The 25,429-nt window shown below is 52.0% G+C and overlaps 2 protein-coding genes across 5 annotated transcripts; one reads left to right on the forward strand and one right to left on the reverse strand.

The window, feature by feature from the left end:
• Positions 1 to 102: 102 nt before the first annotated feature.
• MBD6 (methyl-CpG binding domain protein 6) lies at positions 103 to 9,299 on the forward strand. Of its 4 annotated transcripts, none has more exons than XM_068561007.1 (13): positions 103 to 126; positions 3,224 to 3,287; positions 3,467 to 3,603; positions 3,895 to 3,997; positions 4,127 to 4,289; positions 4,522 to 5,568; positions 5,746 to 6,407; positions 6,687 to 6,840; positions 7,024 to 7,193; positions 7,325 to 7,738; positions 7,845 to 7,897; positions 8,119 to 8,182; positions 8,331 to 9,299. In XM_068561007.1, the coding sequence occupies exons 3-13, from the start codon at positions 3,491 to 3,493 to the stop codon at positions 8,403 to 8,405; spliced, it is 3,018 nt and encodes a 1,005-aa protein (XP_068417108.1). In that variant the 5' UTR covers positions 103 to 126; positions 3,224 to 3,287; positions 3,467 to 3,490; the 3' UTR covers positions 8,406 to 9,299. The 4 variants fall into 4 exon arrangements, with proteins under 4 accessions (XP_068417108.1, XP_068417107.1, XP_068417110.1 ...); XM_068561006.1 differs by lacking the exon at positions 103 to 126 and adding an exon at positions 1,908 to 2,173; XM_068561009.1 differs by lacking the exon at positions 103 to 126 and adding an exon at positions 2,355 to 2,571.
• Positions 9,300 to 9,458: 159 nt separating this feature from the next.
• On the reverse strand, positions 9,459 to 23,861 carry DCTN2 (dynactin subunit 2). The gene is made up of 14 exons (XM_068561781.1): positions 23,679 to 23,861; positions 22,712 to 22,780; positions 14,414 to 14,510; positions 14,198 to 14,259; positions 13,767 to 13,865; positions 12,961 to 13,121; positions 12,623 to 12,773; positions 12,198 to 12,263; positions 11,944 to 11,982; positions 11,692 to 11,769; positions 11,531 to 11,602; positions 11,192 to 11,294; positions 10,984 to 11,075; positions 9,459 to 9,907 (listed from the first exon to the last, which is right to left on the reverse strand). The coding sequence occupies exons 1-14, from the start codon at positions 23,712 to 23,714 to the stop codon at positions 9,821 to 9,823; spliced, it is 1,212 nt and encodes a 403-aa protein (XP_068417882.1). The 5' UTR covers positions 23,715 to 23,861; the 3' UTR covers positions 9,459 to 9,820.
• Positions 23,862 to 25,429: the final 1,568 nt, after the last annotated feature.

Genomic DNA, 25,429 nt, shown 5'->3' on the forward strand with positions numbered 1-25,429 from the left:
GCCTCATACCTTACATCCGCCACTCAGGAGCCCCCAAGGCACCGCCCCCATCGCTCGCTCCCGCTTGGGGGTCGACTTAGTGTTGGACCCGGAAGCGGCTTTGGGTCACGAGGCTTCGCGGAGGAGGTGAGTGAGTCATGCGCGCGCGCGGAGGGGAGAGCTGGCGGGGGAGGGGAGGAAAGGGGGGCGGGGATGATGCAATGTTTGGCAACCGGTGTCTGCGCGCGCACGCGCAGGGCACTACAAGGGTGGTGGGAGGTGCGGGGGGGTGGGGGAGAGGAAAGAGGGCGGGGCGCCAGCTCCCGGCACCCAACGGCCCCAACAGCGCTCAACCGTGATCGCCCCTAGGCTGCGGTGTGAAGCCTCACTGCAGCTTGTCTCCCTCAAGAGCTCTTGTTCCGCCCACCTGACATGAGCCCCCGTTTTACTTCCTCCACAGAGACTCCCATTTTCTTTGCCCCTCATCCCCTCCCAGCTAATGGACACAAGGTCTTTTAAACCTCCGTCCTTTGAAAATTTGCATCCAACCACCAGGGTTGTTTGCATCTTCTTGAGTCTTCCTAAAGGGGTTCTCTCTTTTAGCTCCCTGGCTCCCTCAAAAGAGGCCAAATAACTTGAATCCCCTTGGTAGTCATTTTCAGCTCCTCCTCGCTGAAGAGCACCCTTAAACTCTTATCTTTGTAAAGTTTTTGATGAGCCCTTGGCATGCCAGAATTCATGTTCTTTGCCGGGTGGCCCCGATTCCCACTGTTTCCCTTATCACCTTCCCCCGTGGTGCTCTGGTGCCCTTCACCAAAGATCAGGCCCGCCCTTTTCAGTGTACCAGACCTGCAAGTCCTGTGACTCCCTGCTGTGAGGAGCTGGGCATAGGCCTCCTGCTTTCTAGGTGTTTGGGCTACAGTAGGGCTGTGTTGCCTGGAACACTGCGTGCACGTGAGTGCACGACTGCCTTGGACTGGGTTGTCAGGAGCCCAGATTCTAGCCTCAGCGGTCCCTCAGTTGCCCAGGGATCCCAGGCCTGCCAGCTAATTTCCCCGTGCTTCACCGTTCTTGTTAGTAAATAAAAGATAACGAGTTGTGGAAGTAAAATGAGAGAATTACGAACTTGGAGGCAGCTTGAACAAAAGTGAAAAGCACCGTGGAAAATGCAAAGTATTTTTCTAGTGCCATTAGGTAGAAAACAGAGGCCATATGGTGGCCTGTTACATATCCTGTCATACCCTCATGGGGGCAGCCGGAGTTTGTCCTAAGTAGAAACTGTCAACAAGGCTGGTTGTGGCTGGGTGGCAGCTTCAGGCGGTGGTGTGACGGTGACAGGTCCTTGGCTAGGCCTGCACCATTGCTCCAGAGCTCCGTTTCTCCTTCTGTAAATGGGGGTGGGGGTGGGTTGGAGCAGATGGTCTCTCCTGGCCCGAAGACATGACCAGGTTGTCAGTGACAGGCAGAGGTCATGTGACTTGACAGGCCGGGGTCGTGTTGTGACTTGTTGACCTGGGGAGGCGGGTCAAGTCCCAGCACACTACCCGGGAAGCCTTTGGGGGCGGGGCAGGGCAAGTCGCGACTTTCATCTTTTGGGGCCGGTTCCTCCCGGACCTGGCATTCGTGGCTCCCCCAACAGATTGTGGCTTCGGAAGGGGCCCCTCCCGGGGGAGGGCTGGGATTGGCCACTAGTGGCCTGGGAAGAGGCTCGGATCCTTCCGCGGAGGCCGGGGGGGGGGGGGACCGGGGGGTGGGGCCCGCGTGGGGTGTTTGTTCTCTTGGGGATTAATGGGGGGTTGTGGGGGAGGGGTAGGCGCGCTCCCGCATGCGCACTGCGGCCCCTCCAGTTGGCTCGTCCTTGTCCGCTGGGCGGGGGCCCGGCCCCGCCCCTCTCCCGTCCGGGCAGCGGCGGCGGCAGCGGCGGCTGCGGCGGTGGCGGCGGCAGCGACGGCGGCGGCGGTAGCAGCCTGCGCGGTGCCTTCTGGGAACGGAATCCCCAGGGCTGCCCCTGGCCCCCATGGCGCATGCGCGGGAGGCCGCTCGGTGATCCGCGGCGGCGGCAGCGGCGCTTCCTGCTAGGACCGGCCGGGGCCGTACCGGAGGCTCGGGCTCCACCGACCCTCCTCCCACTCCCTCCCACTCACCCTCTGGGCCGCGACTGCGCAGGGCGGGGCCGGCCGAACCATGGGCCGCGGTGAGTGCAGGGCCCGGCCCCCCCCCGCCCCTCCCCCTCCCCCTCCTCCTCCTTTCCCCTCCCCTCCTCTCCCCTCCCCTCCCCTCCTCTCCCCTCCTCTCCCCTCCCGTCCCTACCCTCTGCCCCCTCCGCGTCCTCTCGGCCCCTTTCCCTGGCCCCATCCCCATTCCCCCGCCCTCACCTGCCCCCACCGTTTTTCCCTCTCACTGCTTGACTTTTGCCTTCTTCACCTCCTTCCCCTCAGTGCTTCGCCCACCCTCCGCCCGCCCTCTCCCCAAGTTCCTTCCTACTTCGTGCGCCTTCCCCTCTTCCCCAAGCCGAGGGAAGCAGGCTGGGTGACAGGCGCCTTGTTATGAGAGGGAAAGTTTAGAAGCCGCCGGTGTGGGGTGGGAGCGATGGTAAGGTTGGAGAGGATACTTGCAGGTTTGGGGGGCGTCCCCATGTACATCAGAGGAGACTCCTTCTTGGAGGTAATTTGAAGCCAGTGGAACAGGAGGTGCTGAATCCCCTTGCCTTAGGTTTGGGGGAAAATTGGGAGTTTCTGAGAATCGTGGGAGAAGACCCAAATGAACTAGATCAGTGATTGTCTAGTGGAGCCAGGCATGGGGGGAGTTATGCTGGTACCACCCCAGCGGGCAGTTGGGCAATTGCCTGGTGACCTGTGGGGCAATCTACTTTTTATATGATCTTCCTGAGGGGGAGGGAACAGCAGGGGCCAGACTCTCTGGGAAACTTCCTAGTGGCCTGGTATTATAGGAATTAGCCCACACTCTTGGCTGAAGGTTTCTCTCCTTGGTGGGACAAAGGGGCCTTACCCTTTATATGCCTAGGGATTGGGCTGTGATTCCTTGGTCCCTGGAACTTGAGGCTTTGACCCTCTGGTCCCTAGGGACTGGACATGGAAAGGATGGTTGTGGACTCAGCTAGCAGATCCCTGAGATCTTTCTACCTCATATTATTAAGGATCTTTCCCTTGAGAGTTTCCTGGGCTGTGGTGCTTTCCTAGCTTGGGCAGATTCCTGACGGTCCCTCCTCTCTCCTGTGTTGCAGGTGTGGGCTAAGCCGGCGGCCCCGGCTTTAGACTGGACCCCACAATGTTTGCAGAGATGTTCAGGTAGCCATGGTGGGATGGCAGAGGGTTCCCCCTCGTTCTGTCTCCCAGCTCTCCGAGGGTTTCCCCTTGCCTCCGAGTCCTCTTGAGTCTCCCCACAACCTTTGCTTTTCTTAAGTACTCCCTCAGGTACCCAGCCCAGTTTAATCCTCCTAATGCCACATGGATGTCTGTGTTATCAGGCACGTGGGAGCTGATTACACACAATGAATGGGGGCAATGAGAGCAGTGGAGCAGACAGAGCTGGGGGCCCTGTGGCCACATCTGTCCCCATCGGCTGGCAGCGCTGTGTTCGAGAGGGTGCTGTGCTCTATATCAGGTATGACTCCCCAAAATTCCCCAGTTTCTATCCCCAGGCCCTTCAATTGCCTGTTTTCTCCCATCCCTCCTCTCAAAGCCCAGATTGCTGGTGCCCTGTTGCTCTCCTCTGTTCCTCCTCCTTCCTCAGCCTTTTTGCTCTCTGTGTCAATGGCCCTTTGCATTTGTTCTCTCTGTCTCTTCCTTACTCTGCCCTTCCTAGGAAGGTATTTGACTAACGAACTGTTCTTTAAGAGTCTCTCCCAATTCAGTGTCATCTAATCCCATACTCTCTGACCCTGTCCTCTCCCAGCCCAAGTGGCACAGAGCTGTCTTCCTTGGAGCAAACCCGGAGCTACCTCCTCAGCGATGGGACTTGCAAGTGCGGTCTGGAGTGTCCACTCAATGTCCCCAAGGTCAGAGTGGTGAGGGGAGCCAGAGAGTACAGGGATAAGCCGAGAGACTTAATGCAAATCACTGACTGTGGTAGCTCTTCTCACAGATTCTGTTCCCTCAGGGTCCCTGTCCATGCTTCCACCTTGCAGGTTTTCAACTTTGACCCTTTGGCCCCGGTGACCCCGGGTGGGGCTGGGGTGGGGCCAGCATCAGAGGAGGACATGACCAAGCTGTGCAACCATCGGCGGAAAGCCGTTGCCATGGCAACTCTGTACCGCAGCATGGAGACCACCTGCTCACACTCTTCTCCTGGTGAATCTTTTCCACTTTACTTTAGAGACTGAGGAAAACTTAAGGGCCTGGAAGAGGGATGGTGGGAGGAGCTTTGTGAGAGGGAAGCAAGGAGAAGGGTGGAGTGGGGAGCTGCTTGGTGAGAGGAGGGCACAGGGAAGCTGGGAATTTATGGGAGAAGGGATGGAGAAGACAAAAGAAAGTTCTTGGGAGGGGAGCCACAGGTTGATCCTTTGTTTCTCATTTATTGCAGGAGAGGGAGCGAGCCCCCAAATGTTCCACACTGTGTCCCCAGGGCCTCCCTCTGCCCGCCCTGCCTGTCGAGTTCCTCCTACAACTCCGCTTAATGGGGCTCCTGGCTCCCTTCCCCCAGAACCACCTTCAGTTCCACAGGCTTTCCCCCCTCTAGCAGGCCCTGGGGGGCTCTTCCCACAGCCAAGGCTTCCTGACCCAGTCCCCTCCGGAGGCAGCAGCAGCCCTTGTTTCCTGCCAAGGGGCAATGCTCCCTCTCCAGCTCCACCTCCTCCACCTGCTATCAGCCTCAATGCCCCCTCATATAGCTGGGGAGCTGCTCTCCGATCCAGCCTGGTGCCCCCTGACTTGGGCTCTCCTCCAGCCCCCCATGCCTCCTCCTCACCACCTTCTGACCCTCCTCTCTTCCACTGTAGTGATGCCTTAACACCCCCTCCCCTGCCCCCAAGCAATAATCTCCCTGGTCCCCCTGGTCCTGCCACTCAGCCACCAGTGTCTTCAGCCACTATGCACCTGCCCCTGGTCCTGGGGCCCCTAGGAGGGGCCCCCACGGTGGAGGGGCCCGGGGCACCCCCCTTCCTTGCTAGCAGCCTACTCTCTGCAGCGGCCAAGGCACAGCACCCCCCCCTCCCCCCTCCCAGCACTTTACAGGGCCGAAGGCCCCGTGCCCAGGCACCCTCAGCTTCCCACTCCTCATCATCGCCCCGTCCCTCTCAGCGTCGTCCCCGCCGCCCCCCAACTGTACTGCGATTGCTAGAAGGGGGAGGCCCTCAAGCCCCTAGACGGAGCCGCCCTCGGGCCCCCGCTCCCGCCCCACAACCTTTTCCTCTCCCTGAGCCCTCCCAACCGATTCTCCCTTCTGTGCTGTCCCTGCTGGGACTCCCCACCCCTGGCCCTCCCAACTCTGATGGAAGCTTTAACCTTTTGGGGTCAGACGCACATCTTCCTCCTCCCCCAACCCTCTCCTCAGGGAGCCCTCCCCAGCCCAGGCACCCCATCCCGCCCTCCCTGCCTGGGACCACCAGTGGCAGCCTCAGCAGTGTGCCAGGTATGTGAGTGTGATGGAGCCCTTCCTCCCTTCAGGTGGAGAGAGACATCCAGGGCATTTACGGGAGAATTGAGAGAGCTCTGAGGTGGTTTTCTGGGTTGGGGGCAGGGAGGTTGGATTCTTTGGACGCTGGGAGGAAGGACCTCCCTTGAGCTGAACCTCTCTTTTTCTTTGCAGGTGCCCCTGCCCCACCAGCTGCCTCCAAAGCCCCCCTAGTCCCTAGCCCTGTGCTTCAAAGCCCATCCGAAGCGCTCGGGATGGGGTCGGGCCCAGCCTGCCCTCTGCCTCCCCTGGCTGGTGGGGAGGCTTTCCCGTTCCCCAGCCCCGAGCAGGGCCTGGCGCTGAGTGGAGCCGGCTTCCCAGGGATGCTAGGGACCTTGCCTCTCCCTCTGAGTCTGGGGCAACCTCCGCCTTCTCCATTGCTCAGCCACAGTTTATTTGGCGTGCTGGCTGGGGGAGGGGGACAACCTCCCCCTGAGCCCATGCTACCCCCACCAGGGGGGCCTGGCCCTCCCCTAGCCCCAGGCGAGCCCGAAGGGCCTTCGCTTTTGGTGGCTTCCCTGCTTCCACCACCCCCCTCAGACCTTCTTCCACCCCCTTCCGCACCCCCTAGCAACCTCCTTGCCTCCTTCCTGCCCCTGTTGGCCCTGGGCCCCACAGCTGGGGATGGAGAGGGATCTGCAGAGGGAGCCGGGGGTCCAAGTGGGGAGACATTTTCAGGTTTGGGAGACCTGCCCCCCTTGCTGTTCCCCCCACTTTCAGCCCCCCCCACCCTCATAGCTTTAAATTCTGCGCTGCTGGCTGCCAGCCTGGATCCCCCGTCGGGGGCGCCCCCCCAGGTGAGGATGAGGGTGAGTGGGTGGGACAGAACCAGAGGTAGAATCAGAGATGGGAGCTGGGAATCAAAGGCTTTCAGTTTCATGTCTGAGCTCTTCCTCAGGGTCTTTGGGGAGGGCTTAATTCTTGGCTGGGGGTAGGATGGCTGCAACAGCTGGGTCTGTATTTAATAAGCATGGCCTACTTCATGTGAGGCTTCAGTGGGATTGTACATATGAAAGTACTCTAAACTTATTGAATACTTTACACATGTAAATGTAATAACTATTCTTTCTCCTTAGCCCTGTGTCCTGAGTGCCCCCCAACCTGGACCACCTACCTCCAGTGTCACCACGGCAACTACTGACCCGGGGGCCTCCTCTCTGGGCAAGGCCCCCTCCAACTCAGGGAGATCCCCCCAACTCCTTAGCCCTCTGCTGAGTGCCAGCCTGCTGGGTGAGTCTGAGGGAAGACTCTGGTGTGGGAGAGAAGAAAGGAAACAGAAAAATTGAGAGTAGAGGCTGGATGAATTAGGGAAGAAAGTCTCTGACCACCGGGTAAAGCCTAAAAGAATAATAGGGTCTGCTCAGCCTAGCTGGTTGGCCTAGGGAGACCCTTGACTTTACAATTCCTCAACAGGTGACCTGTCTTCGCTGACCAGCAGCCCTGGAACCCTCCCCAGTCTGCTGCAGCCTCCTGGCCCTCTTCTCTCTGGCCAGTTGGGGCTGCAGCTCCTCCCTGTGGGGGGAGCTCCTCCACCCCTCTCAGAGGCTTCTAGCCCCCTAGCCTGCCTGCTACAGAGTCTCCAGGTGAGGGTATGGGTGTGGGTGTGTGTTTGTTAGGGAGAGAAGTTTTTCCCAAACTGGAAGTATAGACATTCTGAGTCACAGTAGCAGAGGGACTGCATTTGAGACGGACTGAGATTTTGTTTTGTCTGCAGATCCCTCCAGAGCAGCCAGAAGCCCCCTGTCTGCCCCCTGAGAGCCCCACCTCAGCCCTTGAACCGGAGCCTGCCCGGCCTCCCCTCAGTGCCTTAGCCCCACCCCACAGTTCTCCCGACCCCCCAGTCCCTGAGCTGCTCACTGGGAGGGGGTCAGGGAAACGGGGCCGGAGGGGAGGAGGGGGACTTAGGGGCATTAATGGTGAGGCCAGGCCAGGCCGGGGCCGAAAGCCTGGCAGCCGGCGGGAGCCTGGCCGACTGGCCCTCAAGTGGGGGGCACGTGGTGGCTTCAATGGACAAATGGAACGGTCCCCAAGAAGGACCCACCACTGGCAGCATAATGGGGAGCTGGCTGAAGGGGGTGCTGAGCCCAAGGATCCATCCCCTTCTGGGCCCCATTCTGAGGACCTTAAGGTGAGTGCAGAGTGATGGCGGTCTGGGCACAAAGACTCTGAGGAAAGGTTGAGGCCAAGGCGCCTTTTCCTAACTTTTCCTACACACACAGTCTGTCTTTTCTCAGGTGCCCCCAGGGGTAGTCAGAAAGTCTCGTCGTGGCCGGAGGAGAAAATACAAGTGAGTACTGGGCCCACCACAATACCGGCCTTTCCGCACATCTCCTTGGGTTTATAGAAATAGTTCAAGAGTGACTTGGCTTTCAAAAAGGCAGATACTTGCTTGAATATGAATAAGGATATTACGCCTTTACTACCCAAATGTAGAAAGTTTCCCACCCAAACTCTGAAATTCACCTGGTGCCTGGGGAGGTGTTCCTGATCATGTGCCCCTTGTTGCAGCCCCACCCGGAACAGCAACAGCTCCCGCCAAGACGTTACCTTGGACCCCAGCCCCACAACCCGCGTAAGTGTGCGTCCCTGTGTGGGTGGGTGCGAGTGCCTGTACGGGGTGAGACAGGAGGAGAAGAAGGTCAGTGGGAGTGGGGAGAAAATAAAGGACTTCCTGATACCTAGCTGTTTGATCACTTCTTTCAACTTCCCCTCTTGTATAGGCGGCTGTCCCTCTGCCTCCCCGGGCCCGCCCTGGCCGTCCTGCCAAAAACAAGAGGAGGAAACTGGCCCCATAGCAGCCATACCTGGAGCTGGATCTGACCCTGACTGGGGAGAGCTGAGTGCTGAGCCTTGGGAGCCCCTGCCAGCCACGTGCACCTGTGGACAGTGGGTGGGGGCACTACTCCCCACTCAGAGCACAAATGCAACCCCTTCCCCACAATCCCATCCTGAGCCATTGCAGGGGGTAGGGAGGTCACCCCCTCCCCCCCAAAGCCATGTCACTGAAAAGGCCTGGGGGGGGTATATGGCCCTCTCCCCACCAGGCTAAGGGGAACACCCCTTTCCCCAGGTCTTTTATTTGTTTAAGTTATTTTTGCACAAATGACTCTTTTATATTTAATTCGACTTCATTGCCTCCCTTCTCGAAGCCAGCAGGCTCAGTTTACAAACCTGTGAGCTACTGTTGGCTGCTGCCCTTCTTCCCAGTGAAAGGTACAAAGCAATAAGCATCATGCACCCTCCCCTCACCCCTACGACACCCCTCTGCCTCTGGCTCAGGTTGCTCAAAGCACAGATCCCCTCTTACCCCTGTCCCCAGGTTTGAAACACATAGCCTCATTTCAAGGTGTAGCCAGCTTCCCTCTACTTTCCTCTGGGATATAAAAAGGGGGTAAGGGGGCAAAGAGAGCCATCTGGGTCTCTCCTCCCATACACACTACACTGCCCCTTCTCCCCCCATCAAAACGCTCAGAGACGTTGTGATGATGCGACTGAGGATTATGCAACGTGGTCCAACCGGAGCGGCCAGCATGACCAGCTGTCCAGGGGCTGCCTCCTGCCTTTTCTTTTGTAAAAAGACAAGACCTTTGGGAGTTTTAATTCTGTTTTGTACTTGCCCTTTGGGGCCTCCACTGCTTTTCTATGGGAGACACTCTTAATTTAACAGATGAGAATATTTTGAAACTCTGGCTCTGACTCTGTCCTCATTTTTTCCTTAGTTCTTTTGTACGAAAAGGTTACAATTTAAATCCTTCTCTTATAGTAGAGAGTGGCTTAGACTGTCTATTACAATGTGAATGTCTATCTCCCTAGTGCTGCCTCTTCCCCAGGAAACAGCAGAGGCCACACAGAGTACAACAGCATTTAATGGTCAGAAACAGTTGTACAGTATTACAATCAGTCACAGAAGCTGTGCTGGAGGACAGGATCCAATCCTTCCCCACACCAGGCAAAGCAGTATTGGACAGGAGCTGGCATGTGGCTGGACCCACGTCCTCATCCCCGTGGCCTGAGGGGAGACCACCATCTAATATCCCCCAGGTTCCACTACTCTTCAGAGGAGGGGTGTAAGCCCCACATGCAAGAAGAACCCCTTGCCCCCAGTGTCAGATGGGATGTGAGAGTTATGATTAAGGGGAAACCTTGTGTAAGGTGTTAACGGAGTTCAAAGGGGTAGGGATTACCCCTGTTCTCCATCTCCCAAAGGTGCTCACTTTCCCAGTTTCTTCATCCGTTCATCAATGTTGGCAAAGTTCCGCTCAACTGTGGATAGGTTTTCACGCATCGTTGTCTGCACCTAGAAAGTGACAGAGCTGTTTTACTCTTTGTCAGGTTCGGGTGCTTACCTGAATGAGGACCTGAAGAAATTCTCTTACAGAAGACAAAAAAGAAATGGAGGGGAATTCCCTGGTGATCCAGTGATTAGGACTCAGCACTTTCACTGCCGGGGCCCCGGTTTGATCCCTGGTTGGGGAACTAAGATCCCACAAGCCGTGCGGCGTGGCCAAATTAAAAAAAAGAAAAAAGAAATGGAAACAAGTTGATGGGCCCCAGAGCGGGAAGGTTATTGCACCAGTTTCCAGGCTACCCTGGAATACCGTGGACCTAGCACAGGGTCTGCCAAGCACGCAGGCTTCTTAAGAATTCCCGTCCTGACTTTAACCAGAACAGCTCTTTTATCTGTTTTATGTAATGAGGAACAAGTTAGACTTTGTTGACATGAGGGTTTCACAGGTCCAGTTTTAGAAAACTGCTCTGGAGGAAGAACATATACCAAGCACTTTAATTTATCCTGATGGTCCTGTGATACAAGACAACTTTAGTGCTTCTCCCAGCTCTGAGAACAGTGCCCCCAACAGAAGCCGAGGACTCGCCATGTGCTGGGCACTGCTAAGAGAATGAAGGAAGAGGCGAGGCTCACTGCCCAGCATCAGGAAGGAAGTGGCAGAAGCAGGTGGGAGCCCAGCTCCTGACTTCAAAGCCCATGTTCCATCCGACATGCTGTGCTCAGGAGCGTCTGGTTGAGGACCCAGGGAGGGTAAAACTAAGCTGTGACTACAGAGTGAAGGGGTAGGTTTTACAGGAAAAACTGAGGTTTACTGAACTCTTAACAATTCACTCATTATTTCACCTAATCCATACAACTCTGAGACAGGTATAATCTTCCAGATGGTAAGATGGAGGTTCATAGATTAAATAAGTTGTCAAACGTCCCACAGCCATTGAGAAACAGTACGGAGACTCAAACCAAGCCCCTGCCATACCACCATGACACCAAATGGGCTAAGGCAGAACCCTATGGAGATGAAGCTGGAGAACCTAGCCTGTGTGTGCTGGGGAAGGGAAGTAGCCGACCAATAAAGGGGCACACACCTGGGTCAAGAGGGTGGCGCTGTCCTTGAGGGAACAAGCGATCATCTGCTGTGTGGTATCCAAGTGTGTCAGAAGCTGACCAAACTGCACGGCTATGAAAGAAGGTCAGAACGGTATGTGTGGCGTTAGAATCCAAGACCAGAGGGAAGGGAACAAAAGCTGCCCACTTTCTAATTCCTCTTAGCACCCCTGGCAGCTGGCCTCCCACCTTGTTCATGCAGCTGCCTGATGGTGACAAGTCTCTGCACCAGCTCAGGAAGGGTGGAGGCGAGGGGGCTCCAGCGCTGTATGGTTTCATACAGCTGGTGCACCTGGAGGGACAAGACAGTGGCCAACCTTCAGCGAAGTACACACTGACCACTTCACTAGGGTGGGAAAGGTCAACTTGGTGGGGCAAGAGGGAAGCACTGCCTTTTCTCAGCTATTAAGAGCTTATGAAGACAGGGACCTGAGGATTCAGTGCTCTCATGCTTTGCTCTTAACCACCAGAAGAGTACATAAGGGAGCAGGAAAGGGTATGAAGATGGAGGAAAGGTAACTTCCTGACCTTGCTTTGTGCATCTGCATCCTCTACAGAAGCTTTATGCTTGGCAATCTCATTCACTTTTCCCAGGACACTCTGAAAGCACAGATTTTAAGGTTGATAGGGCATCTAGGGCTTCCAGAGTCCCAAGCTACCTGTAATCCAATTTGCCCCCCACTTAATACCTGTAGACGAGCCTCCACTTGGTCCAGAACTGCAAGGTCCAGGGCGCTCACCTTTGCTTGCAACAGCTCTACAGTCTCCTGGGGGCGGGGATTAGGACAAGCTTCATGAAGGGGAAGAATCAGACTAGAAAAGGCCACCCCATATTCCACTGGAAGTAATAAATAGCTACAGATCCAAAACCAATGTTCCAAGCAAACCCAATCCCGATATCCCCTCTGTAATCCAAACACTCCAGTTCCTTTTACACTCACCATAAGGCAGGCTCCCTGCAGACCTGCAGAAAGGGGATTCTGATGGGGAAAAGGAGGAAAGAAGTCAGTGGTTCTTATCTCTCCATGTGGTTACCACCTTCTCCCATCCTTTCTGGTTCTAGCAGGCAACCCCTGGCTGATCCTGTAACTGGAGCCCTTTCCTGACTCCTCCCAGGATTCTGTGGAATGCTGTGGACCTCAGGGCTCAGGGTGCAGGATATGTGGGTTGGACTAAGTATAGGAGAGCACCTGACCTGAGCATCCTGATCACAGCGTACAGCTGCTTCCAGCTCTGCCAGGCGCTTCTCGAGTTCTGCCACCTAGGGGGAGGAAGGAGGGGAGATTTGCCATCCACCTCCCTGCTGCTGCAGTGGGAGGTAAGATCCTGCTCTTTGCTTGTCTGCTTACCACTCCCCTACCCTCTCCCCACTGCTCTGCCAAGGGACTTCTTTCCCTGGAACACATCCCTAGTCACAATCTTAAAGTCTTCACTGAAAGTAGATGGTGCGGCAAACACGGAGAATGAGACATCAAGAGGAATCAAGCATTCCCAGCACCCTCTCCCCAGATGTGATCCCTTGGAGGCAGGCAGGAAAGTCTCTAGAGCCACATCTCCCCTGGCCCCTCAACCAACATTACATACATACATACATACACACATACATACATACATACATACTTTGGCAGCTTGAGAGAACTTGTCCTGCTCAGGCCGAGAATGTAGTTCATAAGTGACAAGGCTGCTATCTGGGGGTGTCCCACTGGTGGTCTTTCCCCCTGAACCAGTCCCTTTGCTGTTCTTTGTTGCTTCCAGCTGCAGCAGTAGGCGCCTGGGTCAGGAAACCAGAAATAGTATCATGACTTGAAGGATGTGGGTCAGCCCAGTCACTCTCATTTCTGCCTCACAGCATTAAGGAACAGCTAGGCCACTTCTCCCCTTCGTATCCCTGTCAGTACCTGGCTGAGTCCCTCTACACCCCAGTCACCAATGATTTCCCAACGAAGTCTGGCACCTACTTAGCCAGAGCTCCATCAGGGTCAGTAAGGTTGATTGCGGCATCTGGTCCCAGCAGCTTCTCCAGATGGGAAGCAACCAGCTGCTGCTTCAGGGCTGCCAGCTGTTTAGCCAGCACCACGGGGGTCAGCTTCTCCTCAGTGGCTGACTCCTTCACTGTTGTCTGGTATGAAAACAAACAGACAGTGAGGGGTGGCAAGAGTGAGTCAAGGAAAAAAAATAGATCAAGACCCTTAAAAATAGCTGTGGCTGAGGACTTCCCTGGTGGTGCAGTGGTTAAGAATCCGCCTGCCAATGCAGGGGATCCAGGTTCGAGCCCTGGTCCAGGAAGATCCCACATGTCACGGAGCAACTAAGCCCATGCGTCACAACTACTGAGCCTGTGCTCTAGAGACTGCAAGCCACAACTACTGAGCCCGTGTGCCACAACTACTGAAGCCCGGGTGCCTAGAGCCCGTGCTCCGAAACAAAGAGAAGCCACCGCAATGAGAAGCCTGTGCACTGCAACGAAGAGTAGCCCCCGCTTGCTGCAACTAGAGGAAGCCTGTGTGCAGCAACAAAAACCCAACGCGGCCAAAAATAAATAAATAAAAATAAATTTATAAAAAAAAAAAATAGCTGCGGCTGAAAGTCACTGGGATGGTCCTTACCCACCTATAGCACTGAATATAAATTCATGTGCATTTCTAAACTCTGAAAACCTCAGCCCCCTTATCCAGGAGCTTAGGGAAGCTTTCTCCTCCTGCTGGGAGGTCTTCCTCTGCTATATAAGTCATAGCAGAGAGGGGAGAAGAGAGTTTATAGTTACCTTGATTTTCTCAACTTCAGTCGTCAGCTCTTGGACCTCATGCAGCAGTCTCTGGTACTTTTGCTGGGGTGTCTCCTTCACTCCCAGACCCTCTCCAAGCTAGAGAGCAAGCACAGATGGTGATGTTACACCTCCCAGTAGAGGGAACCTCAAGAATTTGTCCAAACCCCAGGCCTAGTTTGTAAGTGTATCATACCCAACTCAGAATCCACATCATCCTACTACAGGAGAACTGGAGATAGCTGGAGGCCTGGAGACTCTCCAGAGCAAACAGCAGGGGGACAAAGCATCCTCAACTGCATCCTGCTGGGTTCCTCAGGGCCCCCAACCAGAGAGAAACTTGGAATCCCAACTATGTCCCTTGATCTCTCTCTTAAATGCCCGCTGGATAGGACTGCTGCAACATTCCCATCAACACACACACAACAAACCATCTCATATTCTCCAGATTCATATCCCGTTCTTTTGGTTTTTCCAATTCGATCTGAGAAATCTGCCAAGAAAAGAAGATGGAATTGAGGGCCTGATCAAGACCCACGGCAGTCATGGTCTCAGATGACTGTGAGGGCTTCCATAAGACAGCCCAAAGCAAAAGTCAGTAAGGCCTGAGGTCAGGCTTCCCCATCCAATTTCCAACCAGGTCTCACCAAGTCCCTTTGTTCCCACTCTCTTGTCTTTGAACTTGTCATAGGCAGCATTGGGATTGACAATGATGTGCTCCACACTTGTACTCGTCAGCTCCTCCTGCAGGAACAGGTAGTTCAGACCAGGGGCAGACTCATTCCCACCCTCAAACTTCCCCGACCCCACAAAATCCCCAAACCATTGGGAGACTGGGCCATACTTTCCCAAAGGGGAAAGAAGGGCAGCTCCATTCCAAGCTACAGACCCAGGTTCAACCTAGGAAATGAAAGCTTCCTGGTAAATTTGGAGTCTCAGTTGTATAAATATTAACACCCTGATTCAACTGGGAACAGAGGCAGCATAACCTCCCCGCCCATTCTGTACATAAGCCTCCCTATCCCCTCCCCTTCCCCAATCCAACTGGGCCCTCCCAGTTATCTGGCACACACCATGCATTCAGGGCCAGAAATCAACTTGACTTCTTTTAACCTCCCCCTCCTAAAAGTAAATCTCCTTGCTGCTGAGGAAGTCTATTTTCAAGCTAACTTCCCATCCTTGCTGGAGGGAAAGAGGAGACAATCAAGCTACTAACTCTGAGAGTGAATATCAGGACTTTCATAGCTGCTGAAGGGAAGATACCAGCTCTTAGATACAAAGGGAAGGTTGGCAGAAGGCCTGACCAGAAGCCTTGTTTCCAGGCTGCCGTGAAGTCAGGGAATTCAGGGGATACAGAGAAGAGGCAAATGCTTTTGAATTTTTTGGCTGCACCGCGCGGCACATGGGATCTTAGTTCCCCAACCAGGGATCGAACCCACGTCCCCTGCATTGGAAGCGTGGAGTCTTAACCACTGGAGTGCCAGGGAAGTTCCTTGCTGTATTATTTTTTAGGGGACATCTTAGAAGCAACAAGCATAAGCTGTATCTGTTTGCCAAGAGTACCCATGGGCAAAGGCCACGTCTAAGTCCTGAAATGGAGATAGCCCAGGATCTTTTCGGAGAAGCTGCAGTACCTGCCTCTTCTCCCTGACCCCTCTGCTGTTTCTCAAGCACTGAAGCTCTTCCATAAAGAGGGGACATGGTAAAGAAAGTGAAAGAGATTTCACCCTAGAAATTGAGGCAGAAAAGTTCCCTCCTTACTAGATATCTATTAGCTGTAGATTCTAATAACTACACCAAGACCACGCCCTCCAGACTGCATGTCTCTCCTTCAATTGTCAGCAGTCCGACAGGTCTCATTACGTTACTGAAGGAAGCGGAAGGAGGCCAGGAATCCTCTTCTGTTGGGGTGGACATCTCCACCTTCCACAGGAGGAAGGCAAAGAGAGTCTTCCTTCCTTTAGCCAGAGCAATGATTCTCAACCCTGGCTGCACAACAGAATCACTTAGAAAAGGGGGGGCGGGGGAGAGGCCTGGGTTCACCTCTGTAGATTCTGATTTAATTGTTCTGGGGTAGGGCCAGGGTAGTAGGCCAGTTTAAAAGCTACCCAGGTCATTCTAATATGTATCCACGACTGAGAGTCTCTGTCTGCGTGTGTGTAGTAGGGGTTGATTGGTGGGGGAGCGGTTATGATGGAGAGACATGGAGAAAGAGCAGCAGACACAAGCTCCGTCCTTCATCTCTGCTCTGCTGTTACAGAAGGAACCAGTGTGAGTGGCAGCTTTATAAATAAGGGAGGAGGGGGGTAAGGAGAAAATATCAACTTCGACCCTTACCTCTTCTTCAGGGAAGTGCTAGGCAGAGGGGCAAGAGCTAAAGATTAAGGGAAAATAAAAGGGTTCAATGTCCCATATGCAAGTGCCTAGGGGAAGAAACAACTGAGTCCCATATTATTCTCTCCTTCATTCTCTCTGAAATGTTATGGCCAGAGCACACACTGGCCAAATAATTGTGTGGTCTCTGGCCTCAAAAAGTGTTTGTCTGAGAAGGACTCATGTTCAGGAAAGAACATCACCCTCTCTCAAGTTCCCCCTCAAGAATATGCCTCTCCTCCTGTGAGTGCCCTGATCAAGGCCAATGAGGTAGAAAAAAACACCTCTTTGGGAGGCATAGTCTACAGACCAAGGAAAGAAATTAATCACAGCTACCATTTTGTTAAGCCCTTATTATAAGCCAGGCACTATGCAGATGAGAACCTACTTTCTTATTTACTTTCCTAAATAGGGAAGGTGTGGAATAAGAAAGGGTCAACAAACAGAGCATGAGTCTCAGAGGTTCTGGGAGGGTAGCAGGGATGGTCAGTGCTTTCATCTCACTATTCCTGCTGCAGGAGCACGTCCTGAGTCAGAAGGGCTGCCCGACGCTGGCATCCTCTTGGAGCCTCTCCGAGGGTGTGGCCCCGGAGACTCAGGTCGACAGCATACTTTAGCCCTCCGGTGGCACCTACTCCGCCAGTGACTCGGAGATCTGGGCGCATGGGCTGGAGGTAGTGTCATTACAGTGATTCGTGAGATGGGAAAAGGTCAGCTGGGGCTGGGGCTGAATGGAGGGACAAAAGATCTAGTAGAGATAAAAGGACAGAGAAACAACTGCCCATCATAGCACACCCCGTTAAAAAGCACATGAAAGGTCAGGCTTCTTACCAGCTCCTTGTGGTTTCCCCAGAGGTGAGAAAATCAAAAGAGTTAAAAGGAAAGGGAGTGGGGAAATGGGGGTGAGGGAGGGAAAAAAAAGACAAAATTGTTATTAGCAAATTGTCACATGCACTACATGATAGTCTTCAAACATACTGCACCACAGGGCCCAGGGGAGCCTAGCAAAATTTTGGGGCCAAGAAATTTCAGCTGGGGTCACCACATACCCCAAGAGAAAGAAGAGCTTGGGACCCTTTCCTCTCTGGTGGTGAGGATGTCATGAAGCTTTGCCATTAACAGCAGTAATTCAGGATCATCTGAGAACGAGTAGTTAGATGTTGCAAGCTGGTGGCATGGAAGAGGAAAGTGGGGGGAGAGAAGGCTGAGATGGAGGGGAAGCTGTAGAAATGGCAGAATGTGAAGCAGAGGCTGTAAAGATATTCTGAGAACCTGTAGCTGATTGAAGGTCCATGATTCTCAAGGGGGAGTCATGGCTCAAGTCTTCTTCTCTCTCAGTTTCTCTAGTTTTGAAGAATTAGGCATCTGGATGGCAGAATCAGTCATAATGAGGGTGCTCATGTGGGTGGTTTGATATGACTTTATGTTAAGCAGAACAAAATATGTCAGGTACAGATGGTGAGTTTAAGGAAATACGAAGTACCTAATTGAAGCCCCATCCTCATTCTCTGTTGCCAGAGGAGAGGCAGGGCAAATCCTGGTCCCTCGTGTAGTCTGGTGTGTTTACATCCATCTTGAGTGGTTGGGAACTCACCCTACAGCTCTGAGGGATCCAGAGCAATTCTGCCATGATGTGCTAGCACAAAAAGTCCAAAAGACACCAAGATTCACAGCTACCAGACATGTGCAGAACATATTTCTTCAACCCTCTGTTCACAAGGTTCACAGGGGTTGGAGGGTACACAAGGGGGAAAGGTGAGAGTATCTCAAAGAGGCTGTATTTTAGTCCAGGCCACGTAGACAAGGCTCCACTTCCAGGCAAGACCGGTAAAGAACTGCCAGGAGAGGAAATCCAGCTGTATGCACTGCCTTTCCAGGAACTCTACTGATGGGTAGACAGAAGTGTGGGAAGTCGAGGATGGTTATATGTATATGAAAACACATGATGGGACAAAAACAACTGCATCCTGCCCCAGAGATTTCAGCTAGATACATCTGAACTTCAACCTCGCCATTCCCCTGTCTCATGCCAGAGTCCAGCCCAGCCGAGACTCCTCTTTCAGCTCAGGGTAGAGGTGGACCCAGGTCCTGTGGTCTAGGCTGGGATGTCTCTGCAGAGTGGGTGTAAGCACTCACAGGTGCACACATGCAAACACACAAGGGGAGGCACACACACTATACCTTTCTCTTACTTGCCTCACCAAGCTAAAACCAGCTTGAGAAAAACTCAAGGAAAAAGAGAGGACAATGGGCCATAAGTTCAAGTTCAAGTTCAAATCATGAGGAACAAGCAGAATGGTGGGGGACGAAAGAAAATCAAAAAAAGAAAAAGTGGTATATTTGTTTGTAAATAGTATATACCACCTCCAGGTCTGACCTATGCGTGGGTTGGGAAATGAGATTTTAGGGATAATTTCCGTAACCTGGAGTAGTAATAGTCACCATGGGAACCTATTACACCAGCCAACTTGATTAGAAAATTCTAAGTGCCCTGATCCCAGGTACCAGTTTACCTGGTACAGGACTCCCAGTCCCTCTCACTAATAAACTCCCAGATGCCCCAGGGTTGTTTGGCTAAGTGGCTATGCCTCAGAGGGCAAGACCTGAGGTTCCAGATCAGACACGGGAAGAGGTCACTGCTGCTCTCTGAGCCTGTCAGGCTCTGTGCCAACACCGCAGCCAGGGGCACTTCGGAACCATGATGACAAGGAAGATGGATAGTGCTGTAGAATAAAACTGTCCAGGATGGACCAACATAGTGCTGACCATCCAACCATTTCTAAAGGAGGGGTACAGAAACAGAAAGACTCACGAAAGCATAAAGAACCCAAGCTAGTACCCTAAAAATGCATATAACACCCCCTTCCTATCCCATTTACCTTTCTCTAAAGGCTTAGCATAGGGGAATATTAAAATGAGGTTTTTACCAGGTACAATCCACATACAGCCAGGAAGTGAGGACTGTTGCTGTCCCCCTTGTTCTCCACCCTTGCCCAGAATGGTTAAAAGTCACTCCCTTTCTCTTAACTCCATTTCAGTCTGCGGAGAAGAAAGGCAACCCCCTTCCAACTCCAGCTCTTAAATGCCTCATGTCCAGAAGCATTCTTAGTCTCCATGTTTCTATCCCATCCTCCACTGGACAGTTGTGTTCTGCACACCTCACAAGGGGAAGAGACAATGATCCATGAATCATAGTTGTGCTTCTAAACCTTGATTAAGGATCTTTAACCATGAGGCCAGCAGGCCCCTTAGTGACCCAGCTAGAGATGCATTAGAATTTAAAACGATTAGCTGCAACAATAGCACAGTGACAGAGCATTGCATGCGAGATGGCAAATGAAAAAACCATGCAGAGAAGAAGCATCGAATGGTCTTACTTGTGCAAACTAGTGTCCAGGCAAGGTGGTGAGGAGGGAGGATGGGGGAAGCATTAGGAAAAACTCAGATAAGTTCAAGTGTGCCAATAGTCAATGAACACAATCAAGCATACTCTGTGATATCCCAAACTGTAAGGAAAAGAACCTACTATTTCACATCTCAGGCTGGTGGAGTTTTCAGCATTATCTACCCTTTGGAGAACTGAAGCCTCTGCCACAGACCCACCAAACTAAGGCTAGGTCACTTTTTCCCTTTCACATACATCAGGGACAGTTACAGCATAAAGGGAGGAACTAAATCCTATTTCTAGTGAGTTTTCTAAATTTACTCCCCTTGTTCCGGCATTTCAAAAGCCATGAGCAGAATGCCTCAAAGACCCAAAGGTAGGCTGTGGGCCCAGGGGGCAAGAAATTCCAATTGGGAATTAGCTTTCCTGACAAGACATTTTAAGAAAAGTTTCCAAAAAGCCCATCACCCCAATCAACCCAGGAGTGTCTGAAATGCAGAGGGGATCCTCCTAGATAGAGGAGGAAAGAGCTAGACTGTGTGGTTTTCTGGCCCATTCACTTTAGAATACTTTAGTTCCTGCTAAAATTGTTTTGAAGGGATAGCAGGAAAATCAGGATCATGTTTACCAAAAATAAAACCGTCTACTACTTTCCTCCCCCATCCTCCCCACTATGGGAATCGCAAACTTTTATGTTTAAGTTAAACTAGCAATTACAATCTTTAGGGGCTATTACAGGATATTATTTCCTTCAGCAGCCCAATTTCTTCCACAGTGGAGCAATGAGAAAGGAAGTGAAAAGACAGTGAGGGTCAACACCTCTTGACTGTTTCTTTAAATAAAAATCTGGAGACCGCCCTGCAAGGTTCCATACGAAGCCGGTCATATTGGTTGTCTCCAGGGAATGGAACTAAGCAGTGGCAGGCAGCGGTGGGAAGAGACACTTTTTGTTCTACATGCATATATTATCTAATTCAAAAACTAACAAAATTAAAGTTGAAAATAATCTGGAAACTAAGGCAGAATATGCTCTTGCCAGGAGTGAAGAAGGTGATTGAAATCTCATGGTTCAGCCACAATAGTGGTGATATGCACTGTCACCTGTACTAGATCTTGGGAAGGTAAGTGAGAAGGGGACAGGCTGCTAGTGAGAATCCAGGCCTCACAGAAATGAGGTTTCTGGATTGTCTAAGTACAACCCACTGCTCCTCAAGTTGCACATATACGTCAGTATTGAGAGCAGTGGCAGAACCATTACTCAGCTGACTTCCTGAAAGCTGCCCTCCTAAGGCCCACAGGGACATGCAGGGGCCAGAGACATTAGCTGACATCAGGAAACATCTCAGGCCTCTCCCACTCCCGCCAGGGCTCCTGAAGTAGCTGAAGGTCTCCCCACCCCATTTACTCCTCCCTAGTGATGGAGAGTCATTTAGCTGAGCCTTAGGTGATAGAGGCAACTTAGCTCCTCTTGTATTTACCATCCAGTTCCTATATACTTCTATACTGGCATCCTGGGCTACATGCTGCAGGAAATGAACACTTATGGTGTGCTCTCCCCATCAGCCACCCCACTAGATGCTACTAAAATAGGCTGCTCAGGCTCAGCAGGGAGAAACAGCCAATCAGGGCTGCACATTCAGCTCTTCCATGCCTGGGATGAGGGTCATGTTTTTATTAAGAGATAGCCCATAACTTCAAAAGGAAAATTACAATGTATTTTTTCGTTTGGAAAGGGGACTGCTATGATATTCCCAGTCTGTATCACAGCCAGCGACAAAGGGACAAAGTTACACTCATTATCTCACCATGAAGGCTTGATATTTTATAGGCAGAGGCCTAGGCCAGAGTTGAACAGTCTCTGAACTATGGTAGTAGAATATACATACTCCTGCCCTTTGAGGTCAGAGACTGCTCCCTAATAAGATACCTCTTAGAGTGACAGGTCCACACCTAGGTCCTGAGCAATGACAACATCCGCATTATCTCCAGATACTCAAGTCTGGGGGACAAACTGACATGCCAGCAAGTACAGAAGCAACAAGGAACACACCACTCTGAGAGGGGGCAGGGAAGGTGCTCCCCACAAAGTAGGAACCACTTCCACATGGGGGAAATCAAATAAGGAATAAGTGAGTACGCCAAGCCATACATTATAAGCCAGCCACCAGCATTCTCCAGAACTAACCAGCCCCACAGACATAGCCACAGGACTTACAGACACACATACTTAGCCTGTTCCCACTGACTCTTGGTCACAACTTTATTGAGATCTCACACCATCAATGTGACCCTAGCCCAGCTCTCCTTGGAAATTACAGAACCTAAAACACATCCTATAAGACATGCTGACAGATCTTTGCTCCCCTTGGCACTTACATATAGAATTTTTACTATGTTGATTTCATTCACTCAATATTTTCTTTCATGTTTCCTACATGTATCCTAACTCCCCCATTAGTCTAGGTGGTTTTTGAGGGCAGGGACATTTCTTCCTCTGCATTGCACAAAAATCAACAGAGAATGAACACATTCAATAAATAATGCTAAGTGGTTTCCCTTATGGTTAAAATGTGTCCATAGCTAATTCCTTCCTCTTGAGTTCTTCTTGAATCTGAAAGTGCTACCAGGGCCTCTCCTCTGCTGATATGAAAGATTTATGTGTTTCCTCAAATTTGTTTTGCTCTAACCAGGTTCCTTATCTTTCCAAAATCTCGAATTCATTTTCCTGCTCCTTGGCCAATGGATACTGTATATTCACATAAAAGAGTATTCCTCTATACTTCAAAGTCTAGCTCTTGTTAGCATACTAACAAACATGTACTGAGCAATAGATTTTATGAAGTAGAAGGCCTAGGTCTTAACCTCAAGCAGTTTGTAAGTGCTCAGGATTCATGATTCATTACCATGGACTAGCACCCAGGGCCCTAACTAAGTCACTAGCCCCCAACCTGTTTTAAGATATTTCAGTTTTATTTAAAAGGCCCAAGTACCAGTCCTCTTAGCTGTAATTCCACTGACCTGACTCTCCTTCCTGGCATTGCTCATTTGCAAGCCCTGCGACCTACATACCACCCAGGCTGGGTTGGCATACCCGCTTATTGCTGTGGCTCGCCAGAAAAGGGAAAGGGCCTGCCTGGGGGAGAGAGGTCAGAGTCCAGAGGAGTCCTGAGGCAGCACACAGTCTTACCGCATCAAACTCCGCTTGATCATCCTCAGGCAGGTCGCTGGTTTCATAAACATCTGGCTCGTTCCTGGCCTGCAGGTAGAAGCAGTGACCACCCAACCTCACTACCCAGCATCCACCAACACCCCTGACCCCACTCCATTTGAACAAGTTAACAGAGAAAGCAGGCTGTGACGCCAGGATTCTGCCCCTTCTTTCACCTGCCCCGTGAACTGCCGGTCAGTTCCCATGTCTCAGAGGAGTGGGGATAACAGTGGGGACACCTGATGGTTGATGGTGAATGTTAAGTGATGACAAAGATGTTACCCTGAATCTGAAGGGGGGCGGGTCCTCGGCACTCATGTCAGAAGGAGGAGAGGAGCTATCATTAGGCCCTGTACACACTACCCTGGCACAAGGGCTGAGAGTGACTCAGGACCTTAGTACCCAAGGTCCTATCCCAACCCCCACCCCGAAAATGCAGGCAGGGCAGCACAAAGGGAGGGTACATGCCGGCCTGTGCGGGGGTTTGGGAAGGAGGTTCCCCAGAGGACACAGCTCTCCATCTGGCACAAGAGGGGTTCTGTCACGGTAACCTCTTCACTCTTGCCAGGGTGAAGGCCATCACCAAATGGTCTGGTATGTGTGTCTCGGGAGGGGGTGGGGGGCTCATGGGAAGATTTGGGGAGACACGGGTGGTGTTAACACGGATGGTAGAAGCATTCGAGCACAGTGGTAAGCGCCTGGAGATGATTTCTGAGCCGAGAAACCGGCGACTGCCGGAAAGGGGCCTTGTAGGCCGTCCCAAGGCCCGGCCCAGTCGGGTCGAAGGAGTCCGGAGGGTGCAGCGGCCGGTCGGGGAGCTAGCGGCGGGAGCCCTCGGGGCGGAGGAGGGGTTTCAGGCGGGAAGGGTCACGGGTTGCTGTCTGTTGGGGGTCCTTAGGAGGTCGGGGGCGCGGTCTTGGGGAGCCAGGGCCGGCCGTGTACTCACAATGCCGGGAAGGTCGGCGTATTTAGGGTCCGCCATGGCGGCGGCGAGGCGGGGTTGGGGGACCGGGGCCTCGGTGGAGCCGGGGCCGGTGTTCGGGTAGGGGAGAGGCTGGGTCCGGGTCCAGGATAAGGCGGCCGCAAAGGGAGCGGCGGAGGAGGCGGAGGAGTAGGAAGTCTCGCGACAGGAGTAGTACAGGGGAAGGGTGAAGCAAAAGTCGCGAGAACAACCCGCTACCACACCCCTGGCGTGACAGAGATTGGCGAGAACGAGACCTGGGAATGACGTAATGGCGGGGAAGATCCGCCTAGGATTGTGGGATATGTAGTCTTGGACGATCCGGCTTGGGCGGGTGAGGGACAATAACGCGCCTTGGGAGTTACTTCGTACGACTTATTTTCTTTCGTTTTTACGTCGAGTCTGTGAAAGAGCTTTTATAATTCCTGTTTTTCAGATGAATAAATTTGGACTCCCAGAAATTAAATAACTAGGTAAAAATAACACAACTAGGCATGCTATGGCACAGCCAGGGCTTCGAAACAACAATAACAACAAGTAAAATTTAGTAAAGATTTAGTCATGTTAGGAATGAGAAAGTTAAGTAAACTTCTCAGGTTAGGGCTGTCAGGTAAAATACAGAGCACCTAGTTAAATGTGAATTTCGGATAAACAACTAATAGTCTTTTCAGTATAAGTACCATACGGTATGGGACATACTAACACACAAATTATTAGTGTTTCATCTGAAATTCAAATTTAACTGGGCTTCCTGTTTTTGTTTTTCAAATCTGGCAATTCTACCTCAAATAGAATAGGCACTTGGTAGCACCATGTCTGTCTGAATACCTTCTGTGCTCTTAATCCCTTCACTAATGGTTTTCAGACTTTTGAATTTCACAGTTCAATACAATTAAAACAACAAAAAACCTTTTTGAAGATAGGCATAGTATTGCTACCTTTTTATTTTGCCAAGTAAGTACATTAAAAAAAAAAAAAAAAGAAAACCTTCTCTACTATTACCATCATTACTTAGTAGAAAAGTATGGAAGGACATACAGTACTCTCAGAATAAAAGACAGTCCTTTGAAACAACAAATCCAGCTTTATTAAAAAACTTACCACATTCCACATTGTGTGGTGGTTTTTGGGGGGAGGGATGCATACACATGAACTTTTTTCTCTGACCAGTGACCCTCTATGGACTAGCACTTTGAAACTCCTTCACTAAGGATGCCATCCTGGAACCCTTGGGCGCCTGAGGTTGGGCTATTTCCTGAGCTTGCAGGATGCTGCAACAATTAGAAATAGTGCCAGACCAAGTGACTGAAGAGATGCCTATATTTCTGAGTTTATAGGAACTCATTGTCATTCTATGTGTCCTCTCCTGGCTCCTCCCCAAGCCTCTTTCTCCATAGTCCTACTGCCTTCCCATCCAGCTTCTTATGCTGAACCCTTTTCCTTCAGTTTCCTTAAGATTCAAGGTGAGTTAGGGGTATATGTCCAACTTGGAGACCCCTTCAGCTGCCTTCCAAGTGGTTAGGTCTTGTCTGGCCAGGCCATCTTTCTCTCCTCCTTGCCTCATAGTATCTAAGTGACCCTAGACACTTACCAGGCAATTGCTAGGCAGAACCTCCATCCCCTCCTCCCTTCTTCTCCCATCACCCTGCTCCTCCCCTTGGCCTAGAGCCTCAACTCCTGCAGTCTAACTCTGTTGGCCAGCAGAGGCCCTGTGACGTGGAGAAAAATCAATCTGG

Source organism: Eschrichtius robustus, chromosome 13 (genome assembly GCF_028021215.1).
Source record: "Eschrichtius robustus isolate mEscRob2 chromosome 13, mEscRob2.pri, whole genome shotgun sequence".
NCBI classification, from domain to species: Eukaryota; Metazoa; Chordata; class Mammalia; order Artiodactyla; family Eschrichtiidae; genus Eschrichtius; species Eschrichtius robustus.

Bases quoted from the DNA above. Each gene is read 5' to 3' on its own strand.
- MBD6 (XM_068561007.1), top strand. From the start codon at position 3,491: ATGAATGGGGGCAATGAGAGCAGTGGAGCAGACAGAGCTGGGGGCCCT. The intron at 3,604-3,894 runs GTATGACTCCCC...GTCCTCTCCCAG, and splicing joins GGTGCTGTGCTCTATATCAG to CCCAAGTGGCACAGAGCTGT. The intron at 4,290-4,521 runs GTGAATCTTTTC...CATTTATTGCAG, and splicing joins CTGCTCACACTCTTCTCCTG to GAGAGGGAGCGAGCCCCCAA.
- DCTN2 (XM_068561781.1), bottom strand. From the start codon at position 23,714: ATGGCGGACCCTAAATACGCCGACCTTCCCGGCATT. The intron at 13,122-13,766 runs GTAACTATAAAC...TTTTCATACCAG, and splicing joins CTGAAGTTGAGAAAATCAAG to ACAACAGTGAAGGAGTCAGC. The intron at 11,770-11,943 runs GTGAGTGTAAAA...CCCCGCCCCCAG, and splicing joins TGCAGGGAGCCTGCCTTATG to GAGACTGTAGAGCTGTTGCA.